Source organism: Diadema antillarum, unplaced genomic scaffold, assembly GCF_040938485.1.
Source record: "Diadema antillarum isolate AM-2024a unplaced genomic scaffold, OU_Dant_1.0 seq00001410_RagTag, whole genome shotgun sequence".
NCBI lineage: Eukaryota > Metazoa > Echinodermata > Echinoidea > Diadematoida > Diadematidae > Diadema > Diadema antillarum.
Window position 1 is genome coordinate 1,106,679 of NW_027272164.1, and position 24,764 is coordinate 1,131,442.

General features: G+C 36.7%; 1 protein-coding gene across 1 annotated transcript; it reads left to right on the forward strand.

The window, feature by feature from the left end:
- Nucleotides 1-10,850: 10,850 nt before the first annotated feature.
- LOC139709141 (SH3 domain-binding glutamic acid-rich-like protein 3) lies at nucleotides 10,851-17,762 on the forward strand. The gene is made up of 3 exons (XM_071621102.1): nucleotides 10,851-11,033; nucleotides 14,067-14,237; nucleotides 15,300-17,762. Exons 1-3 carry the CDS (start codon nucleotides 10,977-10,979, stop codon nucleotides 15,360-15,362), a joined length of 291 nt encoding a protein of 96 aa, XP_071477203.1. The 5' UTR covers nucleotides 10,851-10,976; the 3' UTR covers nucleotides 15,363-17,762.
- The last annotated feature ends 7,002 nt before the right edge of the window (nucleotides 17,763-24,764 follow it).

Genomic DNA, 24,764 nt, shown 5'->3' on the forward strand with positions numbered 1-24,764 from the left:
GTAAGAGGCAAACCAGTAGTGTATGTTTCCCTCGGTTCCACGGTGGAGCCGGTGGAGGGGGTGGAGCTACACCTTGACGTCATATAATGAACATGCATTAGATGACATTCTACATGAATATGTATGATGTCATTATTTCCTATAGTAAGATTAGATAGTGTTAATAAGTGGGAAATGGGTGAATCCTTCCGACAAGATAATGAAAGCTTGACGGTGTTGTGGAGCTGTCAGGGTCTGTCTTAGTGAATATGTACGAGGTCATGATGTCGCGATGATAATTATTCTCGACTATGTAAATCAGAGTGCAACGAACGTGAATCTATTGTATTGCAAGCGATGTGACATTCGTTTTTGTGGAAAGGCGAGCGTTGTGTGGAGCCTAAAGAATATGCATGAAGTTAGTAAAAGTCTCGTCGATGATTAGTTATGAATGTGTAAATTAGCGTGCCACAAACGTAAATTTATCGCTGGTGGAGCTTTTGCAGGCGATGTTTGGTTGTTTGTTCATTTCCATCTGAGAAGATGGCTGGATAGCCCATATTCAGCTACGCTATAAGCTGGTCTTCCATGGGGTCCAGTTGGATGTGAGGTGGGACCACTTCATCGGGTTAAACATCCTGCTCTTTGCGATGAATAAATGAAGCGGGATCTTTTACGTGCATGAGCTGTAACTCTCTCAAACACGGGACCTCCATTTTATGTCCTATCCGAGGGACAAGGTAACGATGAGGTAACGATGAGGTAACGAGATGTAAGTTTGAGCGCTGTATTCTACTATGAAGTGCATTTCACCAACTATAATACATGGTATATCATGTGACTATGACCTGTAGGGCGCTACATCATTTTGTTTCTTTGAGGAAGGGTGAGAGTTCTAGCTGTGGAGCCTGATGCATAATTTGCCTTTTGTTTATTCGTGGGGTGTTTTTTTTTGTGTGTGTGTGTGCGTGTGTGAGCGTGGAGCCTTTACGAGCGCTGTGATTATATGAGATGTGGATCGAGCGTTACATTTGTCGTTGCTGTTGTCACCTTTTTTTAAAGGGGTGAGCGTTGTGCTGAGCTTTATGAATATGTATGCTGTAGCGATGGTATTATTCGTGAAGGTGTAACTCAATATTCCACGAAGTTGCGTGGAACCTCGTGCAGTATCGTGCAGCAAAGTGATCTTTATTATCGCAAAGTGATCTTTATTATCGCTCGTTCATTCATTTATTGAACACGCATCATCATCAAAAAAACTACTGGTAGTCTAGTTAACGTATATGGTGTTCACGTTCAGTTTAGTGTTCGATTGTCACACATAATTAAGTTAAATACTCAATAAAGTCATGGATTCACGTTCAACAGCATACCAACTATGGTCCAACTACTCAAATAGTGTACGATTCAAGTGATGCGTTGATGAGAGTTTGGTTTGTGCTGCTCAAAGAGTAAACTGTATATGATTTGAATAGCTATACATGTACATTGTTTGCCCAACAATCGGTTGACACGTTTTCTTTTTTCTTTTCCTTTCTTTGTGTAAAATCTAACGCGATGGATTCGAGTCATTTAAAACTCCTAGGTATTTCAGATGATGTACAGCATGATCCGTATATCCCCTCATAAAGTTCCATATACCAGCTACAATGATATGAACGAGCGATAATAAAGATCAATTTGCTGCATGATACTTCACGAGTCTCCACGCAACAACTTCGTGGAATATTGAGTTACACCTTCACGAATAATCATCGCTACAGCATCAGATACATAATGCTCATATAAGCTCAGAACAGCGCTCACCCTTTCTAAAAACAACAACAAAAGCAACAACAAAATAACCATACGGAAAGGTTGTCTCTTTTAATACACACAGAATACAACAGTTGTCTCTTGTAATACATAGGGTTTTATGTTTCACCTGATATGGATAAAGCACGAGCATTGAATTGGGAAAACAAACTTACGAAATTGCAAAGACTTTTGGATAATTGGAGAAAAAGAAAACTTACTCTTTTTGGTAGATTGATTATTGTAAAAACCTTAGCTTTAAGTCAAATAGTTCATATACTTATGGTTGACACAATTCCTGAGAAAATATTGAAACGATTGAATAATCTGTTATACACTTTTATTTGGCAAGCAAAAACTGAAAAAGTGAAACGAACTATTATGATTAAAGAGTTTGAAAAAGGAGGTGTTAATATGATCGATCTTTTTAAGCAAAAACTCAGTTTCCGATTGAGATGGCTTGGTCGCACTATAGGTGCAACGAAAGGAACATGGAGTAAAATGTTTTTTTATTGGTATAACTTTTTTGGTGGATTAGAATTGTTACTAAATTCTAATTTGGATTGGTTGAATATGAAGAGGATAAGTAAAGATCAACTCCCATTGTTTTATATTGAAATATTAGAAGCTTGGTTAATGATAAAGAATGATATTTGTTTAAAATTTCAACCCATGGTACACGGAGTACAATATGAAATTTTGTGGCATAATAAAAATGTAACTTTTCATAAAAATACCTTATTTTATGATGGTTGGTATCAAAGTGGAATTGTATTTTTTAAAGACTTTTTTAAGAATGGTAAGTTTATATCCATTCCAGCAATTTTGTATCAACTTATATAAACGACAGAAAAGTAAGCAAACGTTGATTTTTGATTATATTTTATTACGCCAGGCTATTCCCAAAACATGGATAAGCAATTATGCGGAATCAAGTATAAAGTTTCATAATAGGTCATTAGAAATTCCTAAAATAAGAATAGGAATAGGAAAGCAGAAAAGAAGTATTCAAGATGTTTCAGCCAAACGGTTTTACAAACTATTGTTTACACATAATGTCCCGATAGCTACAGATGTTGTATATACTGGGAAAAGATATTCGACTCATCATTTGATTGGATGAATATATTCAAAAGAAACTTGTGTTATTGTAAAGAAAACAAATTGAAAGAATTTAATTTTAAGATTTTGTATAATCTACTACCAGTTAAAAAGAATTTGTACAGATGGCAAATCAAAAGAGATGGAAAATGTGAGTATTGCGGTGTAGATGAAGATAATCTACATGCGTTTATTGAGTGTAAATTGAATAAGATTTTCTTTTCGTATCTAACAGTTATAATTAAAATTATATATAATGTTGATTTTAAGATAACAGGAATGCATCTGTTAAAAGCCCATAAAGAGACTGAATTAGATTTGCTTTTGACAATTGCCTTTTGGTGTATTTATAAATATATACTGTTAAGAAATAAAACCGGAAAAGAATGTCGTGAAACTAATTTGCAACATTTGTTTGGAAGAGAAATTTGTAAAAGAGTAGAGGAAGATTTGAATAGCAAGAAAACATATTATAATTTACCAAAGCAAATGAAGTATATCATGTAAATAGTTTGTGGTTTCCTTTTAATCTCAGGAACCCCTCTTAAAGCTCATTGTATTTTTTTTCCATTTTTGTATAATGTGATATCAAATGTTGAATTATGGAGGCAATAAATACCCTGTTTGGGTTTTAAAAAAAAAATCTTGTCCAAGGACGTAAGCGCTGAGCGGGACTCGAGCTCGGGTCCTCCGATCGGGAGTCGGGAGTCTTATCCACTATGCCACAGCGCCCCCAACAACCATTCACGCGATAGTCTCGTGAATGCATATTCATAAGGCTCCACGCAACTCTCACCCTCCCTGGAGAAAAAAAAAATGGTGAATCCACGATAGTGCTCCAATTTACGCCTCGTTACCTCATCGCCAGTAAAAGCTCCACGAATGATAAATTTACGTTCGTGGCACGCTGATTTACACATTCGCGAATAACGTACTCATGTTTTGCTTAATTTTTTACAAAAATGTAAGTTTGTTTTACTTGAGAAGCAGAATAAATTGCTGGTTGTGAAACATACAAACAAAGAAACAAAATATTTTCACTTTTTAAGCAGTTAACATTGATACTAAACTTTACAATTTTTGCAACTCTGTAATTGCACGATATCATATAACAGGGTTACATTTAATGTAGAACCAGGCAGATAGATTTTCGAAATTAATATAACTGCGTAACAGTTTTGACTTAAAGGAGCAGGAGAAAGTTTTTATTTCTCCGAAAATAAAGTCTTTAATTTACCTACATTTTATACTGAAATAGACAAGCAAACGAAGTGTTTGAACAGCATATTGTGCGGAAATAGAATAAAAAGTCGCGCAGGTTGGCACTGTGGGCATGAATGAAAATTCTTATAGATAATTTCAACAATGGAGAGATTCGATATCTTTGTATTGAAGCGAGGAAATCAAGGTTGTCAAACACTTAGGTCCATATTTTTAGACCGCCATTCATTTTACATTTTATAGCTGTTTTAACTTTCTGGATGTGTGTTTGTGCAAGTGTAACTTAGCAATGTTTTATATGGAGTCTCTGCATGTGTTATCATTATGTATTTATAGTATAAATTACTTTATGTGGAATATTGCAACATACACAATGCAAGTGGCGTCTAGAGTAACCTCCTCATCATTTTACCCTATACTGTATGCAAATTTGTAGTCATAATTTTATATCCTGATCATGGATATTTTATGCATGATCTTGACCATGCGAACAGTTTTGCATTACAAACGGAACTTGGCTATAAAGGTAGGGGATACCTTTTACAGACCTCCCAAAATGCAGCAAAACATCAAATATGAACCTCAGGGGACTTGTTTAGGCCACTGCTGAGAAATTTGGAAGTCAACAGTTATCTACAATTTGAATAATGCACAAAACTCAACTACTCAGTAGTTCTGTGTGTCAGCCACACTTAAGCCTTTTTGTTGCAGTCTTCTGTATTTTTTATCTATAAACACAAATCTAACAGTATAAGAGCTGATTTTATAACATAATAGAGAGTGTGGCAAGAATGTATATAGAAATGTTTGTAAGTTTTGATGAACTTTCTTCACAAAATATAACATGATGGACACACATGCAGTGCATGGGTCTGCAAAGCTAGCCTAGTAATGTACTGGAATTTACGGTGAGCCCCGAAAAAAATTCAATTCAAAATCTAACGGTCAATAAAAATGTACTAAATGTTACCTTCCACTTTCGATACTTTATGGGAGTTTCTAAAATGATACTATCTTCAACATACCACTGTATTTATATACAACTCTTCATTTAAGGCATGCAAATGGGAATCCCTACCTTTAAGACATTCCACAGTTTAGACTTTTATCAAAAAACATGAAGTCAAAAGAAAGTTCATGTTGAATACGAAGGAAAACGTTATCTTTGTTGTAGATTACGAATGTTGTGTAGATGGTTTGATATCAACATAACACGTCTTTGGCCAGTTGTGATTACCAGATACAATTAGTTTAGGAATAACAATAAACAAAAGGTTTCAAATTTTTGCTCGCTGAATGTCGATGGAAATATTGCGCGTTATACGCCTGAAAGGTGAAGAGGTGTTTTATATTCGTCATCTATACAAGTTCATAGTATAAAGATCTGAAACTACTCTTGAGCTCATTGTCTACAAATGTTAGTGAAAAGTCATGATCTGTTAATAAATGCAGGTTAGAAAATGTCGTAGACGTTAGAAACTCTTGATGTTTTAGAATCTGCACGTTAGAAATGTTGTAGAATCTGCACCCAACAAGCAGTGCTTTTATGTGCCTGAATGTATAAACTTGGCCAAACATTTCGCGAGGTTTTATTTTCGCGAATTTCCCAAGTCAGGTGCCATTCGCGAAATTAAAGACACGCGAAAATAATAACTCTACAAGCATAATCCCGATATGAATGTGATGCACACATATATACATTTCAGTACAGACTCGCTAAATATACGAAGAGTTTGTTCGCAAAAACCGATAAGTCCATTTTTGAAGATTTTGAAGGTACGGTCTCTGTCATAAAGTACAAAATATAACCTTTTAAATGATATATTGGTCACTACATATAAAGGTACATTTTTGAAGTTATGGTCAAAAGAAGCAAATTTTTTTTAATCATTCTCTTTATTTTTCTTGACCTTTGATCGCAAATATCTCCATTTGGCAAAAATGGACTTATCGGTTTTTGCGAACAAACTCTTCATACTATGGCGTATACAGGGCTGTAGATTTCTCATATTTCACATGTTTAATTGTCTTAAATGCTGTATTTGACAATGTTCACTCATGCATTTTTGTTTGTAATGTTTATGGTTTATCTGTTGAAACGTGGAATATGGAACAATAAAAACAAACAAACAAACAAACAAACGGATTGTTTATTTTGATGCACGTATTCATCCTTCTAATTTTTATAATTTCAAAAACAACGTGACTACCTGAGATCTTATAGTTTTGCAGTCCTGTATTTCACAACTGCTAAATATGATTAACAAAAGACATCGCATATAGACTCTGCAAAATTATGCTCAGTTCAGAAAAAGGTGCGTTCTAATTTGTTTGTTAATCAACTATTCCGGTACGGAATAATGGCTGGTAGATTTTTTTTTTTTTTTTTTGTGGGCGGATCCAATTAAGGAAATGATAGAAAAATGATATAGGATATGGGACATTATATTCAATTCTATAATGATTCATATAAGAATGCTTTTCCCTCAAAAAGTAACGATCAAGATATGATATATCACCCAAGTCAGCATGCATGTGCACTGCATCGGTCCTTTGTAAACGGGGTCATTACACCAGACCGACACCCACGAGTCATATACAGCCCACGAGTTCGACATTGAAAACAAGTCCATATTGAGTCATACAGCTCACGAGTCATACAGCCCAGGAGTTCGACAGTAGGTAAAAACAGCCCACGAGTTCGGCAGACACAACACGGGGCTTAATGGTCGGTCTCGTGGGCCTTGTTAGCTTAGTGTCGACGAGCTGTATGACTAGTGAGCTGTGTAACTCATGGGCTGTTTGACCTGTGAGCTCTATAACTCGTGGGCTGTATGACTCGTGGGTGTCGGTATCGTGACGTGCACCCTTCTTAACTATGGTCAGTGCAATAGGCCCAGTGGCGTATCTAGGGGGGCACGTGCCCCGGGCGCCACTCCTTGGGGGCGCCGAAAACGAAAAAAAGAAAAAAGAAAAAGAAAAAGAAAAAAAAAGAAGAAGAAGAAGAAGGAAAAAAAAACCTCGCCAGGACCGGGGGGGGGGGGGAAGAAAACCAAATCAAACAAGATAAAAACAAAAAATGACAATGTTGATTGTGTTCACACAAGAATTCCATGTTTTGTAAGCTGAAATTTAGGCTCGCTCGCTGCGCTCGCTCGACAAAATGTATAGAAAAGAAGATAAAGAACAAAACGTGATGATAACGCGGACAAAATGACAATGTATATCGTGTTCACACATGCCATTGTTAGAAGGCAAAATGTTACACGGAGCAGCGGCTGCAATTGTATTTCTTTCGTTCTGAAGCGATCGCCTACTGGATCAAACGAGGGCACAAAAGGTGTCGAACATTACGGGGGGGGGCGCAAAAAAAAATCAAACAAGATAAGAACAAAACGTAATGATGACGCGGAAATATACAAATTTCGGCTCACTCGCGCGTAATAATTTAGAGTATTTTTTATCAAGTCCTCAGTTTGTGTAAAATCGTTGTCTATAAGGCCGTCACTATATCTTGATTAGAATTGTAAGATTTAATAAGCAAAAAATGGCAAGAATTCCATGTTTTGTAAGCTGAAATACAAAAATTTTCGGCTCGCTCGCTGCGCTCGCTCGCCAAAATTTATCAAAAAAGAAGATAAGAACAAAACGTGATGATGGCGCGGAAATATACGAATTTCGGCTCACTCGTGCGTACTACTTTGGAATATTTTTTCAACTCCTCAGTTTGTTGGTATAAGTCGTTATCTATAAGGCCGTCACTTATATCTTGATTAGAATTGTAAGATTTAATAAGCAAAAAATGACAAGAATTCCATGTTTTGTAAGCTAAAATACAAAAAATTTTTGCTCGCTCGCTGTGCTCGCTCGCCAAAATTCATCAAAAAAAAAGAAGAAGAAGATAAGAACAAAACGTGATGATGGCGCGGAAATATACGAATTTCGGCTCACTCGTGCGTACTAATTTGGAGTATTTTTTCAAGTCCTAAGTTTGTTGGTATAAATCGTTATCTATAAGGCCGTCACAATATCTTGATTAGAATTGTAAGATTTGATAAGCAAAGAAATGACAAGAATTCCATGTATTGTAAGCTAAAATACAAAAATTTTCGGCTCGCTCGCTGCGCTCGCTCGCCCCAATTTATCAAAAAAAAAAAAAGAGAAGAAGATAAGAACCAAACGTGATGATGACGCGAAATATACAAAAATTTTCGGCTCGCTCGCTGCGCTCGCTCGCCAATATTTATCTAAATTTATTACATTTAAATCACCCTCAAAAGACCCCTTTTAAGTGCTTGAAAAAGCATATGTGAACCTTTTTTCTAAAAGTCCCTACCGGGATGGGGTTGGGGTTGAACACTTTTTCAGAAATTAGGGGCGCAATTTTCGCGCTTGCCCCGGGCGCCGTTTTCCCTAGATACGCCACTGAATAGGCCAGTATGTGATGCCACTTTCCTCAACCAGGAGCCTTATTGTCAGTAATATTAATAGGCAGTGCTGTAAATTCATAAATTCACTTTAAAATAATGTGTTTTCTGCGATGTAATGATTATTCGTTCAATCCGTATAGGCCTCGTGTGCTTGCCAGCACTTCTACCCGACAGCAACAAAGTGATCTTTAAAGCTCGATATTCCTTGATACTGATGGAAAACTCATACAGAAAATATTATTTTGTTATTCAATGCATTCAATGCAAAACAATTAACGAGAAGCTTCCCCACCGTCTAGTCGCAGCTGTCTGCTGCTGTTTCATTTATTTTTTTCTTAACATGAATTTCGTATTTTGCGCATTATGTCGCTTTGAAAACGAGTGATTGTTTAACCAAATTAGAAAACATAAGTTCATTCAGGCCCTTATCTATAGGGGGATGTTCAGGGGGTCCCACGGACTACCCCCTCCCCGTTTGCCAGCAGCATAAAGAAATAAAAAGTGAAAAGAAAAATTAGTCGCGCGGACCCCCCCCCCAAAAAAAAAATAAATAAAAAAAATAAAAAAAATAAAGATAATAATAATAACAAAAATAAAAGAAAACAAATGAAAGGGGACGTGAGTTGTTGAACGGAAACCATCTTTTGTGAGGTGGGACGAGAAACGAAAAACAAAACTTGGTGGAGCCCTTTTGCTTTTGTTTTGTTTTTTGTTTTTTGCTTGTCAGGTAACTAAACCCGGAAGTGGCACTGGAAATATCTTTTGCACCCCAATGTGTGAAATAATGGAACTGAAGTTAGTAAGCTTGAACTAAAAAGGTCCACTTTTTCGAATTCTGAACACTACCATAAAAGTCCTAGTTATGGGCCTGTCATTTGACAAAATGTGCACGATGGCTTATTTCAAAAGGGCTTTCAAAATGAATGATTTTCTTTTTTATCTCTAGTTCTAGAGTTCAATTTGGTAGCAAAGCGGGTTTAGCGCCATTAACTATATTAGTCCAGTTCATCATCAAATAGAGCAAAATAAAATCTTTTCAGTGATATTTCACTTATTAAATGACAAGTAATATTCTTGAAGTTGTGAAAAAAAAAATCTCCTATATTCTCTCTCTCTCCCTTCTCTCAACACAGTCTCATCTCTCCTCTACTTACCTTCCTTCACGGGATTATTCGTCCTTTCTCCATTGATTCCGCGTTTCATAGTCCACACTGTTCGCCGACTTCGTTCTTCTCTTGGTTTCATGAATCTTCACTTCTCTCTCCAATCTCCATGATTCTCCAACATTCAACTCCTCCCTCTTCCTCTTCCCTTCTCTTTCATCTTTCCCCTTCTAACGATGTCCGAACATCTTACTTGATTCTCACTCTATTCTTCCTTGCCACTCTCTCTGTTCCTTTCTCTACCGTCTCCACTAGTGCAACTTCAACTTCTAGACCATTACTGTCCCCCACTCTTCACTTTTTGCCCTCCTTACAACCCCCATATGTCGCTTCCCTCTTTGATTCTCCTCTTTTTAGGCTCTTCTGCCAAACATAGATCCGGTTAAAGGGATTGTACAGTTCAGTTTGGTTGAGACCTAATTTCGGGTTTCTAACATTTTTTGGTGAAATAATGAGAAACCTCTTATGAAATATGAAAGAGCATGTAATTCTATGAGGAATTCAACGTTTATTTGATAAAAATTGGTTTTGAAATGGCTGAGATATCCGAAAAAGAGCAATTCTAAAAAGTGTGGGACCCACACTTTACTACGATCGCTTTGTTTTACATTGTTTTTGGATGTTTCAGTAATTCAAAACCCGAATATTCATCAAATAAACTTTGAAGTCCTCTTAAAATGGTATGCTCTGTACTATATCATAAGTGTTTTCTTGGTATCTCGCAAAAAGTTAAAAGCCCACTTCTCATCTCCACCAATACTGTATACCATCCCTTTAAGGACTACATACACATGGTGTCACCGCAAATCTTTCTCCCTCATTTATTTCACCATGCAAACCTTCAAACAACAAATATCCTGTATTTTCTCATTACATGTATTTTCTTTGCTTTTTAAATAGCTTCAATTGCAAATTTCTCGAATTAACAATAATGAAGTTATTCGTTTTTGCAATCAAATACCAAGTATTCTTTGCCCACAGTTCTAACAAATCCAACTGCTCGATTGTCACCGCCCCGAAACGCAGCCTTTCCAAACATGGTTGCTGCCCTCTAGCGCTTTGTGTTGGCGAATATTGCCCTATTACAGTATTCACCGGTAGTTCCTGGTTGAGCGAGCGAGCTCTGTGTGATGTGCTGCCCAGTGTAGTGTGAGCGTACGAGGCGAGGATCGGGACAGGTGCCTGCGCTAGCCCGCTGTTCAACGTGTGATATATGCTCATACATATTGTCTTGACTGTTTTTTCTGCTTCGGTTCGGAGTGCAGTGGTGTAAAAGAAACCAACAATCATGGCGGACGCCCCCAAAATTAAAGTTTATATATCATCAATTTCCTCAAATATGGAGGTAAGTACGTACATCTGGGGTTTCTTCATGCAAGGTCGTGTACCACTAGCCACTTTTCAGCCTAGCGGATTTTTATCTTCGCTGGCTGAGCTGGGACATTGACACTATACACCGTATACATCTTCCGCTTCAGCCTTTTGTACACACGTACTGTCTAAAGAAAGGGGCGCGGCCAGTGGTGGGTGGTGGGCGCGTACCCCGCTTATTATGTGACCCAGCCCTGGCGGCCTAGATATTTGGCTCCATACCATTCTCGGTACGTTAATGGGTACCGCAGAACTTCCCCTTTCCAGTCGAAAGGGAACAGTCAGTCGTAACCTGCCCCAGGAACAGTATACAATGACAATTTCATTAAAACTACTTCATACTAGATTACACCGTACATATGCACCTCAACTAAATTTGCTTTTTTTGCAATTTTAACTATGATTCACGCACTTAACTGTCTTACTACTAATACTAGATCTACATTCGGTAGGTCATAACAGTAGGTGTAAGTCAGATCTTGCTGGACTTGCTGGGTAGACTACTGTAATGTCAATTGAAATAGGAATTTGATAGAACTGGAAACGGAGAGTGTCTGTCGCCAAGTCACTAACTAGTCTAGTCTAAACCAAAGTGGTATTTCTCTACTAAAGATCTACTGTCTATACAAGAACCCTACCATTGATTAGCAATACTAAAATTGTAATTTTACATTAGACAGTTTGTGATAATCTGATATTGATAATGGCAAGTGACATATTTAGTTCCAGGCACCACAACATTTATCCCAGGGCACTCCATTGTTCACAGTTACGGTGTATGTGGGAGCCTGAACATGAAGCATTCTGGTGGGTGGCTCCCACTCCAATGGAGCACCCCGCGGGGTTTAATAGGCATGGATGTTCTTCACCGCGACACCGATGTTCTTGTTCTATTGCACCAGCTTAAAAACCACTTCTCTGAACACTGCCCAGCATTTTAGAGTTAGACATGAAAGAAACTTTTTGGTATGGCCTGTGTAAAAGAATGGCAATCCACAGGTGATCAAGGATTTAGGGGCCACTCAGGGTTTTGTTTTTTTCTTTACCTGAGAATGACTATTAATTGATATTTTTGGCAAAGAATGATATTCTCTATTATTTCAGCTTTTCTACAATGATGTCACCAGTACTATGTAACTGTGACCAAAAACGAAATTAATGAAACATTGACGGGTACATGCAGAAATTATGAATACCAGTTCAAGATTCAACTCGCTACTAATTTAATGTGGACATGCATATGCCTGGTGGAGATGCACATTTTGCTGAAATCGGCCAGCAAATAAATGTGGTGAATTGTCACCGTAAGGGTGGGTGTCTGTCTTCTGTCTAGGCCTTGTGTTGCTAGAAACTCAACTTGCAATTAGTAAGTCATGTACAATGTAAATGCAACTTTGATATCAAAGGCAACTTTGTGTTAAGATTCCGCAAAGTAGTAGTAACCCATTCGATATCATCAGCTGAGAGGCACTGTTACCAGAAGGGCGATACTGCAATTTGAGGAAGGGGGTATTGAGTTATTGGTATTGATAGAGATTGATCTATTCTATATTATTGTTTTCAACTTTAAATTATTTTTATTTTCAGTGAATTGTTAAGAATCAAAACCACAAGGGCACTATTTTATTACATATTTGGAACAATGCTCATAAATCTACTCACTTTTGATTTTAAAGTAAACTTTTTATTTCATGAAAATTGATACATTTCATTTTTATTTCTGCTCAAATCTAAGAATGCAATTAGTGCCCTTCTGGTTCTCAGAATCTCTAGACTTGACTTGTTGTTGGCACAGACTCTGTAGACAGATGTAGCTAACATTTAATTAAAAAAAGAAGAGTGTCTAAAAGACTATGAACAGCTCTGTGATACGGTGCTTTGTAAACTGTTCATTGTATGGGTATTTTCATTGTATGGGGGTGACCTTTTGACGAGAATTATCTTTTGATTTAAGACAATAAAGACATGTTTGAACACACTGGGGTAGTTTGACAACAATCTGGTAATCATTAAAAAAAAAATAATGCAGACTGTGTCATTTTGTGAAAACAGAATTTGTGAGTTGATTGTATGTACCATGGTACTATCTCTGAATTGGGAAGGCTGCAACAGACAGCAAATCTGCAAGGTCCCAAAATATTTTTAAGAATATAGATGCAGAAATTGTGATAATATTACAAAATTGCATTTTTAGTGAACAGTACACTTTGCTCTGAACTTGTCATGATATCTACAAATTAATTTACTACTGCACCAACAATCAACATTATACACATAGATCGGATGAGCAATATTTCTGAAATGTACTTGCCACATTATAGATCTATGAACAGATATCAGCAAGTCGTTGCTCAAGGACAAATCTTCTGCATTTGTTTTTCATTTAAAGATATTTAAACCAAAAACAGGAAAGGAAAACAGGGTGCTAATAATAAAAAAAGAAATGTTCTGAAGCAAAACATTTTTGGCAAAATCGTCCTTTATGTGATTATGATAAGGTGTTGTATACAGTGCATTCCCATTATAACGAACATGGCTATAATGGAATTCCGGTTAGAATGAAGTATAAAGATTCAGACTGCAACAGTATCTGCTTTATGCTTTTTATTGCATCTTTATTTGGTTACTAACGAAATTTTGATATTACGAAAGAAAACTTCAGGTTGTGAAGGCTTTGTTATAATGGGAGTCCACTGTACTTTACTGACATGATAGCATAAAGCCACTGGAACCATTCACATCCTGGATATGGCAAATATTTCGTGATACTTTTAATTTCGCGAGTCAGGTGCTATTCGCAAAATTAAAGACATACGAAAATATTGACTCTGATCAAGCTATGAATGTGACATACATGTACGCATACATTTTTGGTACAGGACTCCATAATCGCGAAGAAATCGTCGGAAAGTTCTGATTCGCGAGAATTTAGGGCTTGATGAATATATAGTATACAGTATTTTGGAAAAAGCATGCTGACAGTTGTTTTTTTTTTTCCCCTCACTAGACCAAGAAGCAGCAGCAGGACATTTTCTTCAAGCTTTCCAGCAAAAAGATCGCTTACGAGGAGATCGACGTTTCACAGGATGGAAATCTGCAGAAAATGAGGGAAAAAATGGGTGAAGGTCACGAGAAAGCCCTAGCCCCTCAGATCTTCCATGAGGATACGTACCTTGGGGTGAGTACACTAGTTCCCAGGTAGACTGCATGGAACAGTGGTGACAATTGAATTGTACCTCCCACGCATTTATAAAAATTTTGGATACTATCCATCTCCTTAGAGCCGAGATGCACTTTGCAGTTTCTGAAATGCTGAAGTTCAGCACTGACACCTTCGGTATAGGAACTGTACAGTACTGTTGAGGTTGAGTTGGGGATTCAGGTTTATAAAATTCCTAAGTGAGATAATGAGAAACCTCTTATAAAATATGAAAAAGCATGTAAGTTTTAAGAAGGATTCAATGTTTATTTGATGAAAATTGGTTTTCAAATGGCTGAGATATCCCAAAAAGTGATAATAATAAAAGGCGACGGGCCACGCCTTTTATTAGGATCTCTCTGTTTCACCTTGTTTTTGGATATCTCAGCCATTTCAAAACCGATTTTCATCAAATAAACTTTTGATACCCCTTAAAATTCCATGCTCTTCGACATCTCATAGAGTGGTTTCTGAATATCTCGCAAAACGTTGAAAGCTAAATCCTCACCTCAACCAGAACTGTACAGTCCCTTTAAGCATTCAAAGTGAGTAAGGATTGTCATAGAAATTAATTCATCAAATGATTTCTCTGTAAAAACACATCAAAAGAATACATTCCCTGGACTTGCTACTGACATTATATTTAAAGTAATATTGTTCCCCCTGCTTATGAAAGAGGCCAAGTCAAGAGGTCTTTCATTATGATGGAAAATTGAAAATATGGATCTTGAATTTTCTTTATATTGTTATACATGTGTGACATCACAAACTGTAGCAGATTTCTCATCTAGCAATGGCTGCCCAAAAATTTAAGAAATTCATATCTTTTGTACAGATTGTCCGATTTTCCTCAATAACTTTCACCGATGTTTTCTGTTAGTATTTGCTGCATTCACTCAATCCACATACATGTTTGGGTGAACTTGTCCTTTAGATACCACCAAAGACTATGTGGCCTCATCTCTTGTGCTGTGAACCCTATTTAGGCCAGAGCTTGTACTCTCGGTCAACATGTTTTCACGTTTCTTTCCATCCATGCAGAATTACGAGGCATTTAACAACGCAGTGGAAGCGGAGATCATGAACGATTTTCTGAAGCTCTAGTCACGCTTGGGCTTTCCGCGAAGGACGACAGAGAACAAGAGTGAGAGATGAGAAAGAGAGAGAGAGGTTGGACATCAAAGGTCAGCCGAAGAGATGGAACCTTATTTCCTTGCTTCCGTTGAATTATTTTAAGTTAGTTTAAGACGGATTGTCCACAATGTGGGTTATGTTGGGTATAGTTTGGAAATTAGTTTACATAACCATCTCATCGTGTCAAGAGGAAAGTTTATTTCATCTGTTTTTTTTTTATGTTTTTTTTTTTTTTTAATGCAGTCATCCGCTGCTTGAGTGCAGCAAGTCAGTAGAAACATGTCATGGATATGATGTAGAGAGAATGGAGTAGCACGGAATACAGCTTTTAGCCATTATGCCGACTGTAGAAATGCACTTCAGTGTGACTGTTCACCAATTTATCCAGTTCGTAGGCCCCCGCCATCAGTGCGATGGTTGCTAGAATCCAGCAAATTTAAGCATTGATTCCAAAAAGTGGAGTATGGGAGGGCTGTACCGCAATGGGAAACAAAAACGTTGTGTGTTATTTTTGCATAATCATTTATTTTCTCGTAGTAGATAAAGTTTGATGCTATTACCCGAAATTTCTTCATGTGGCGAGATTACGCATGTATCGCAAAGATGATTTCAGATTCATGCAATCACATTTGGTATCACTCAAATTAAAGTTAAAACTTTTTGCCTTATTCTGAACATTGAAGGCTCATAAGGGTAATTAGTATTTATTTTGACACATGAGGAGAGGAACATTTAATTCAAGATAGAAGGCTATGACTCCTTTGCTACGACTGTGCATAAACACCCTCCCCTACTGTACCTCTGTCAAGATGGGACTCCAGCTCATGGAGAGAATTGACTTTGAATGACATAATGAATGTAACAAATATATGAATATGACATCACTGGTGAGTGATATTTTATTTTGTGTGAGCCACATGTACATGAACCAGTAAACCTAGCAACCCTGCAAGAGGCTGGACATTACATATACAACCGGTAAAGTGTTCCTCATATGGAGCAATGTACACAGTTTTTGTCCTTTCCTTTTAATCTCTCTTGCCTGCAGTGAACTGTGTAAGCTTTACTGAAGCAAATCACTGTACCCACTACACAGTCACAGTCCAAACATAGACAACTCTATGGCAGACTTGGCACACTGTTTGAGCAACTACACAGAATTAATCCATAGTGATGTCATTATGTGAAAGATGTTACCATTATTTGAAGCATAATTACAAATCTAACTTTAAAATCTCATTGTGATTTACAAGCTTGCACACAGCACAGTTTGGGCCTCTCTTTATAAAAGTCTTTCAAAACGTAAAAAAAAAAAAAGATGGAGATCCGATCATGTGAAATAAGTTGTTTGAAGCCTCGAAGATTCAATGTACTCTGGTCATAAGTTATGAAGTCCTCCGCAAATGATAAGTGTTAGCAACAGTGTGTGGCACATGAAAAATGTACAAGCAGTGTAGTCTCGAGGGAAACAATTATGTAATGACTCTTAAAAATACCAGCAACTACCGGTAGCTTGAGCAAGGCCATGCATTTTACACCAGACGACTTGTCCAGGGAAATCGCTGTTCCTTGTTTACAACACAAGAGGAGGCCAGAAAGAATCACTATTATAGGAATCTAATGCAGGTACAACAGTGCATGCTCAGTCATACTTTTTGAGGTGTACAGCAGTTGCCATGGTTACTTTCTGTCCCATGTTACAGTATGTGCCCCCTCTTGACAACCTGGCAAAAGAAAAATGCTGAAAGTGGATGTTTGCTAGACTATTGGTCATGACATTTTGCCTTAGTATTACAAGTTGTAGCTATGATAAAATGCATACTTTGTATGCTTTTTTAGATGGCCTCCAAAATCTTTGATCCATGGAGATGAAGTTCATTCATTGTGACATTGCAAGATTGCATGCAAGTTGTAGACACGGAAGCAGATTGCATATATTACTTTTACTTCTCATACTGTATGAATAAATCCTTCTTTCATCTTTGTACAACAGGAGTAGATTGGTGTACTAATAATATCTTTACTTCTACATTGTAAATACATGAGGTGATTTTGTACTATGGTGCATATGAAAATAACATTTTTTTTTCTTTTTTTGCCAGCCATTATATTTCTGAATTAGAATGCCTGATTTGTCATACAAAGCCAGATGCAAACTGTGGAAATGTAATTGTTCAGAGCATTAGCCTATATGGTCAACATTCCACATTGATCACAGTAATGGTCAGCAAGGGGAAATTGTTGGTGGCATTTCAAAGTGCCCAGGTATTTTGAGAGATGGTAGTGGTCAGTATCATTGGACCAATCTCGATGCTTCGACCTCTGCCCAGTAAACCAAAAACTTTCAAGACTACGGATTGGTACATCTATGATTTTCCTGTTTTAAACGCCAGTTTTCTCAAAGAAGCAATGATTTCCAGCAATCCCTACATGATTTGCTTGCAAGTAACTTCAGAGTGATAAATTCTGCCATAGTCTTTTCTCTCTGGAAGTTCAGTTTTCACACAGTGATAATTGCCCTGTTTCTACATTTGAGGGTTTGATTTTGCTGTGTTTGTGTTTATTTCAAATTTGCATTTGATGAGTGAATGCCACATTCAAATCCAGTGGCGCCAGACAAACCTATCCATTCATAAGACTAGATGTCAGTTTAGAGAGTGACAAAAAAAAATTGTGAAAACAAAACAAACGAAAAAGAAACTTCTTTATATAGGCCCTCAAACTCAAATCTATCCCAGAAAATTATGGTGGTGTCAAATAATCCTACATATGAAGAGAAAAAAATATATAACATACGGCCCAGTTCATAGCATCTTTTCGCTGTCATGATTCAGGCTTTATGAACCAAATTTATTCTCAAAGCCAACTGGTAATGAGTTGTTGTGGTTGTGAAATTTTTGTAAGACTTGACTGTCTTTCTTTGAAATATAGCCTGGAATTGATTTCTGGGGATACATAGTTGCCTTTTTTTCTGTGCTTGTGAATTGTGTCTCTAAAAAGTTGTTCACACCTAGTTTGATATCAAATGATACAATTTAGAAGGCATTAGCCAGGATAAATGGTTTTCTGTTTGTAACATTCCAGTGTGTTTCAGTTCATGGTCTTCTTTTGGGGAAGGGTGTTCAATATGCGCTATATTCTGTCAGATGTACTGATTTTTGTTTTGTGTTTCTTGTGTGTATATTTTCTTTTTTCTGATATTTTTTCTCATTGTTGGAAGGACAATGATAGTGTCTTGAGTGAGTGGACAGATTTATGCAAAGTAGGAACTTTTCTTCCTTATTTAATGTTTGGAACATTATTCAAACCGTACTGATCTTTGTATGGACAAGACCTGTATTTACGTGTAGTTTATGTGCTAATCTTGTAACGTGCAAGTATATTAGGAAATGCCAAAAAAAAAAGTTATGTTTAAGGGAGTGTGGTTTTGATGGATATGTTGCTTTGCTGTATTAAATGCAGGAATGCGGAATTCATTAACAAGTTATTTCATTATGAATGTGCACTATGATACAAGAGCAGAAATTTTGCATTGAAGGAGATGTATTGTAGATTAACCTCAAGATCTATGACAGTGCCAGATTGCTTTCCCCATCAAAACGGAAGATTTAAAATCCCCTGTGCCAGTCATATTCTCTTCACCTTGAACCCCACAGTTTCAAGAAATATGCACCATCTGTGCTCGCATTATTCCCCCTCCTGTTGTCTCATCTGTCCAGCTGAGCTATTATCCAAAAAATGCTGACATTTTATAAGATCTCTGTTCAAAAGCCTATGGAAGGCCCATCAGTCGCCTTTTGCATTATGAGAGAAAAATAATCTTGTACATGTGAAATTATGCTGTGTAGTTTTTCCAGCAACCGCAATTCAAACTGGAACCAGGGTCCCATCCATGGCTTAAAATTACATATTTGTCACAAACATGACAAAAATGTAATGGTTATACACTGAATCAACTATTGTGCCATCAACCAATCAGCTTTACATTCTTCTTTACAATTTCCACATGTTGTTAAGAAGTTGATAGCATTCATTGTAAGTTACTTTATATAGAATAAGTTTCTGTATTGTGTTGGGGCCTACAGTCCAGTGTCAAATTTGACCAATCTGTGTATGGAGTGCTCACCTGTACTGTGTTGGTTAAACTTTGCAGTTGAAAGCATGCAACAACACTGAAAACATTCTTTTTTTCATGTCCAACTTATAAACAACTTTCAAGTGCTTTGATTGTCAAGATGAAAAATTCTGCATCGAATCTGAATGCGTGCAGAGCATTTCTCCATTTTGATAGTAGCAATGATGTTGAGCTGATGTGTGAACATCTCTCAAGCTGTGATGCATGATGGTGTGAAACAGAATCAGATACTTCTGGTTCTGTAGTTGTACATTTTCTTGACAGCATGCGATTCATCCACCATTTTTCCTTCACTGCATTTAGGCGAGAATGGAGAATAATGCACAGATTGGTCCGCAGGAGAACTTAATGTACCACAGATGCTTTTATTCCAGCTGGGGAAGAAAGTGAATTCTGTGTTTCCATGTGTGAAAATACCATCATGTATGCTTTGATAGATTCTTTTAATTTGCACTGTCATGCTTGCCTCAAAGTCTTGGATGTATACACGTGTAAGCGTATGACCAATGTAGCCAATAGAAAAAGAAGGTATCCATTCATCAGGGTCCAATAAAAGAATTGAAGACCAGCAGGTTAGGTGATTACATATGCCAGCAGTTCAGCTAACAGGGCACAGCATGATATATTGTGTTACAGTATATGCCTTTTAATACCATGCAGTATGATACATAAATAATTTATAATAATTGAGAAAAAAAAAGAGGAAAAGCTGAAGCAGAACAGTATATGAATATAATTCATACTCTGGCACTATACGATGATACATGTAGCACTGGAAGCGAATATTGCCGCTGTTCGTTTTCTCGCAGTGTTAGTTATCGATGATTGGTACAAATTTTTACAAAATGACAAATCCGAATTACTCCCGCCATTGTGATCAGAGGAAATGCTAATCTGGCAACTCAATAAATCTTGATTGGAGTACTGCACAAGGGAAGTACGACCATCGAATCTGTACGCTTCCATCATCTCCTGTGTTGTTCTTGGTTTTTCAGTGGTGTGGTGGTGGATGGATGTTTGCCGTGTCGTGCATTAAAATGAATTTTTAAATGTGTCATCCACACACATGGATGATGGTGATGATGATAGTGATGGGTGGTGGTGGTGATAATAATGGTAGTGATGATGATGATGATGATGATGATGGTGAAGGTGATGGTGATAGTGATGGGTGGTGGTGGTGGTGATGATGATGACGATGATGATGATAATGATGATGATATTGATGATGAATGATGATGGTGATAGTGATGATGATGATGCTGGTGGTGGTGATGATGATGGTGATGATAATGTCGGTAGTGATGATGGTGGTGATAGTGATGACCGGATGATGATGACCAGATTTTGAGTGTACTTTTCTGATTTTCGTAGAGCATTTGATTCCACTGCTTTGGCTGTGTTGTACATTTGCTTTGTTTTCACCACATCAAGCATTTGACAGAAACTGTACACTTTTCCTCCTTTATAAATCATTCACAAGAAACTAATTAGCCATTTACTCTAAACAATAACCTGTTGGGTTCCACCGTGTTCATTTTACATGAAACCCCAGCATGCAATAAATGAATGAATTGATAGATAAAATACTGCGCAGAAATCATGAATGTGTAATTGCAATTTACATCCAAGAATTAAGCCAGTGAATAGATAAGTACATGTAGATAAATGAAAGAAATTTAAGAAATTATTTGGTAACCGAATGCATGTACATGTGATCAAAAGCACATTAACATTCTCATTTCAATTCGTGAAATTGTTTTCCTTTTTTTCAGTTCAGTTGTTGAGCATTTCAATGAGCACACAACTACGAAGAGCATAGCATACGGACAAATGGAAGATATAAAATTTGAGGGGAAAAAAGATTAAACAAATTTAAGGGTGAATTTTGTATTTGGTAGTGATGTGCCTCTGTTGCCAATGTCTTCTACTGTGAACTGATTTGGTATATGTGAGTATGGCTATTCACTAAGAACATACATGTAGGCCTATATATTACTTACAAACATAGATGTGGAGCCCTGCATACACACATACAGTTGTTCACACATCTGCACATTTGCCATTGTGGGACCCCCCCCCCCCTTACAGTAAATGATGCCCATGACAGTGCGTGATTACTGGCATTGATGACCACTTAAGTCAATTATCGCTTCTGCTGCTCCTACGTAATCAAGATGATAATCACTATTGACGGGCATGGCATTTGTGTATTGAAATCAATATCAAGCATCTAATTATTACCAATTGCTTTGTTGTTTATTATGCCATGGACAAAGTAAAGCACAGTCATATCTGGTGAAATCTTCTCACAAAAGCACTATACTGAACATTTCATTGAAATTACCTTAAAGAGGAAATCCAGTCCAAATGTAAGTTAGTCTGATGGAAAAGAGTAAAATTTTACGAGTTCAACGGGGACAAAATATTGACTGAAATCTGATGAAAAATAAGGAAGGTACGAAATTTTGAAGTTTTGATAATTTCTACCAAAACAGTTCTTGTACAGTGGGTATGAATATGCAAATGAGTGAGCTAACGATGTCATACCCTCACAATTTTCCATTGATTGTGTACCAAAAATGACGAAAATTCAATGTTTCTGCCATTGAAGTCTCAAACATGACATTATTTCCTGGTTGAATAACTTCAGAATAGTGATCAGTTAGATATATGAGGATTTGAGCCTCGGGCATATTTGCGTTTGAATGAAAAACTGGAAATTTCACAATTTTATGTACAAACTATATGGTAAGTTTTGAGGGAATGACTTGCTCACTTTGCCCATTTGCATATTTATATTGACTGTTCAAGAACTGTTTCCCCCCAAAATAGCAAAACTTCTAAATGTCATAACTTCCTTATTTTTCATCCGATTTCGATCAAATTTATACCGTTGAACTCTTTCTTATCAGACTAACCTATATTTGGACGGGATTTCCCCTTTAAATATACACAGTACACAAGTTCAACAAAAAAATCAGTGTTTAAAAATATTGCATTTTAAACTGTTGGTTAACAATTTGCCATCATTAAAGGACAAGTTCACCTTCATAAACATAAGGATTGAGAAAATGCAACAATATTATTAGAACACATCAGTGAAAGTTTGAGGAAAATTGGACAATCGATGCAAAAGTTATGAATTTTTTTAAGTTTTGTGTTGGAACCGCTGGATGAGGAGACTACAACAGCTTGTGAGTCATATGCGTACAACAGTATAAAGAAAATGTAAAAGAAAATTCAACATATTTTCACTTTTTTCGCATAATAAAAGAGCACTTGACTTGCCTCTTTCTAAAGGCAGGGGGAATAATCTTACCCATAACATGTGTCGGTAAGGAGTCAGGGGAATGTGTACTTTTTTCAAAAGATGGAATTTTGTGAAATTCTCTTTATATTTTCCTTATATTGTTGTACGCATGTGACATCTAAGTTATTCATACACAGCAGTAGTCTTCTCATCCAGCGGGTACTGCACAAAAACTTCAAAAATTCATAACTTTTGAACGGATTGTCTGATTTTCCTCAAACTTTCAATGATGTGTTCTACTAATATTGCTACATTCTCTCAATCCTTATGTTTATGAAGGTGAACTTGTCCTTTAATGACTGGCTAAGAAGACTACAACAGATGTCAATCGTGGAATGATATAAAGAAAATAAAGAGTTTAATTGCAAAAGGAGTTAACTCCATTCATGTCAATATTTCAGATATTTGCAACTGAACCTGCTAAAGAACAGAAAATGATAAGAATATGGGAGATTTTCAATCATAACTTCAAAAATATTTCTAGTTATGCAACAAATAACTAAGGTATGATTGAAAAGGTCTCATTTTGCTCTATCTGATGATGAACTTTCGTAAACTGAAAACATTTGAATATGGCAGTGAACCCATTTTGCAATCAAATTCTTCAAAATATAGAAAGAATTATTTCTTCATGTTTTCATATTTCTAGCATAATCGAACACTAGACTTTATGCCAGATGGAAGGGGGGAATAGATTACTCGTACTAGTTAATAACGTAGATATTCAATCAATCAATTCGCTCCATTTTGAAAAAAGATTCAGATAAAGTTCTCTTCAACAAGTCTAATACATGTACTGAAAGAAAAAAAAATTGCACAAATAATTTTTCATGCATAGCTAGGTGAGATGAATTTTCCAGGTTTTCATTTTTTTTTTCAAATGAGTGTGTATGGATTACTACGTTTGTATTACATGTAGCGAGCAAAAATTTGCATGCTTTGTTTTTCATGCTAGTTTCAAGTTGGGCAACATGCGCAAAAATTTCCACTTTTACAGTATGTCTTTTGTGTGTGTTTTCTTTTATATGAGCACCCCTCACTCAAAAAAAAAATCAAAAATTAACTTTCAAAATGCATCAACATACAGGAAGGGAAGAAAGAAGAATACCTTTGAACAGCTGCAGGACTGGCTTTGGAGTTTCCTGTTAAAGATTTATTACTGAATTCATGTGAGGTACATGTATCACTTGGAAGAATTTCCAAGGAAGGAGGAACAATATAGGTTTCAATATGTCACTTCCTGTTTTGTGAAGCTGTGTATTAGCTCACAGTGACCTTTGAGATACGAAGGGAAAGATCAAGGAATCTAGTATGCTGTCTCACAACAAGGTGTATTTATTCAGAAAATGACTGAAAACCTGTGCAGAGTTTAATCAGTGTAGTGCAGTGTTGGCTGTGTTGTTGGATACTTTTGTGAGGGAAACAACACATGAATGCTAATGAAAAAGACAGTTAAACCTCCTAACAGAGAGGTTGGATTTCACAAAACCCCTTTTAAATCGTATAACAAGTTGATTTGGCTGGTCCCAACCCTTATATATTTCTGTTTTTGTATCCAATATACAAAGGACTGAGAAACCGGGATGACGGGGTGACTGTTATGGTTGTTAAGTCATTGAAACAAGTTTCTTCTTTTGTGTATAAAACAAATTAGTTGACAATTTGTGATCAGCACAGGTATGTGTCTCCGATGAGTTCTGCCCACCTGGCCACTCGGAGTCCAACTACAAGATCGTGTAACTACTATTATATGTACAGTATTCTCATATTCGTAGCTTTTTCTTTCTTGAATCTTCTCAAGATTAAGTAAGAATGCATGTATTGCGCTGTAACACTGCACAAAGATGCACACCCACACACACACACTAGCAGACACAATGTTTTATTTGGACACAGACAAACACAAACAGACACAAACATGGGC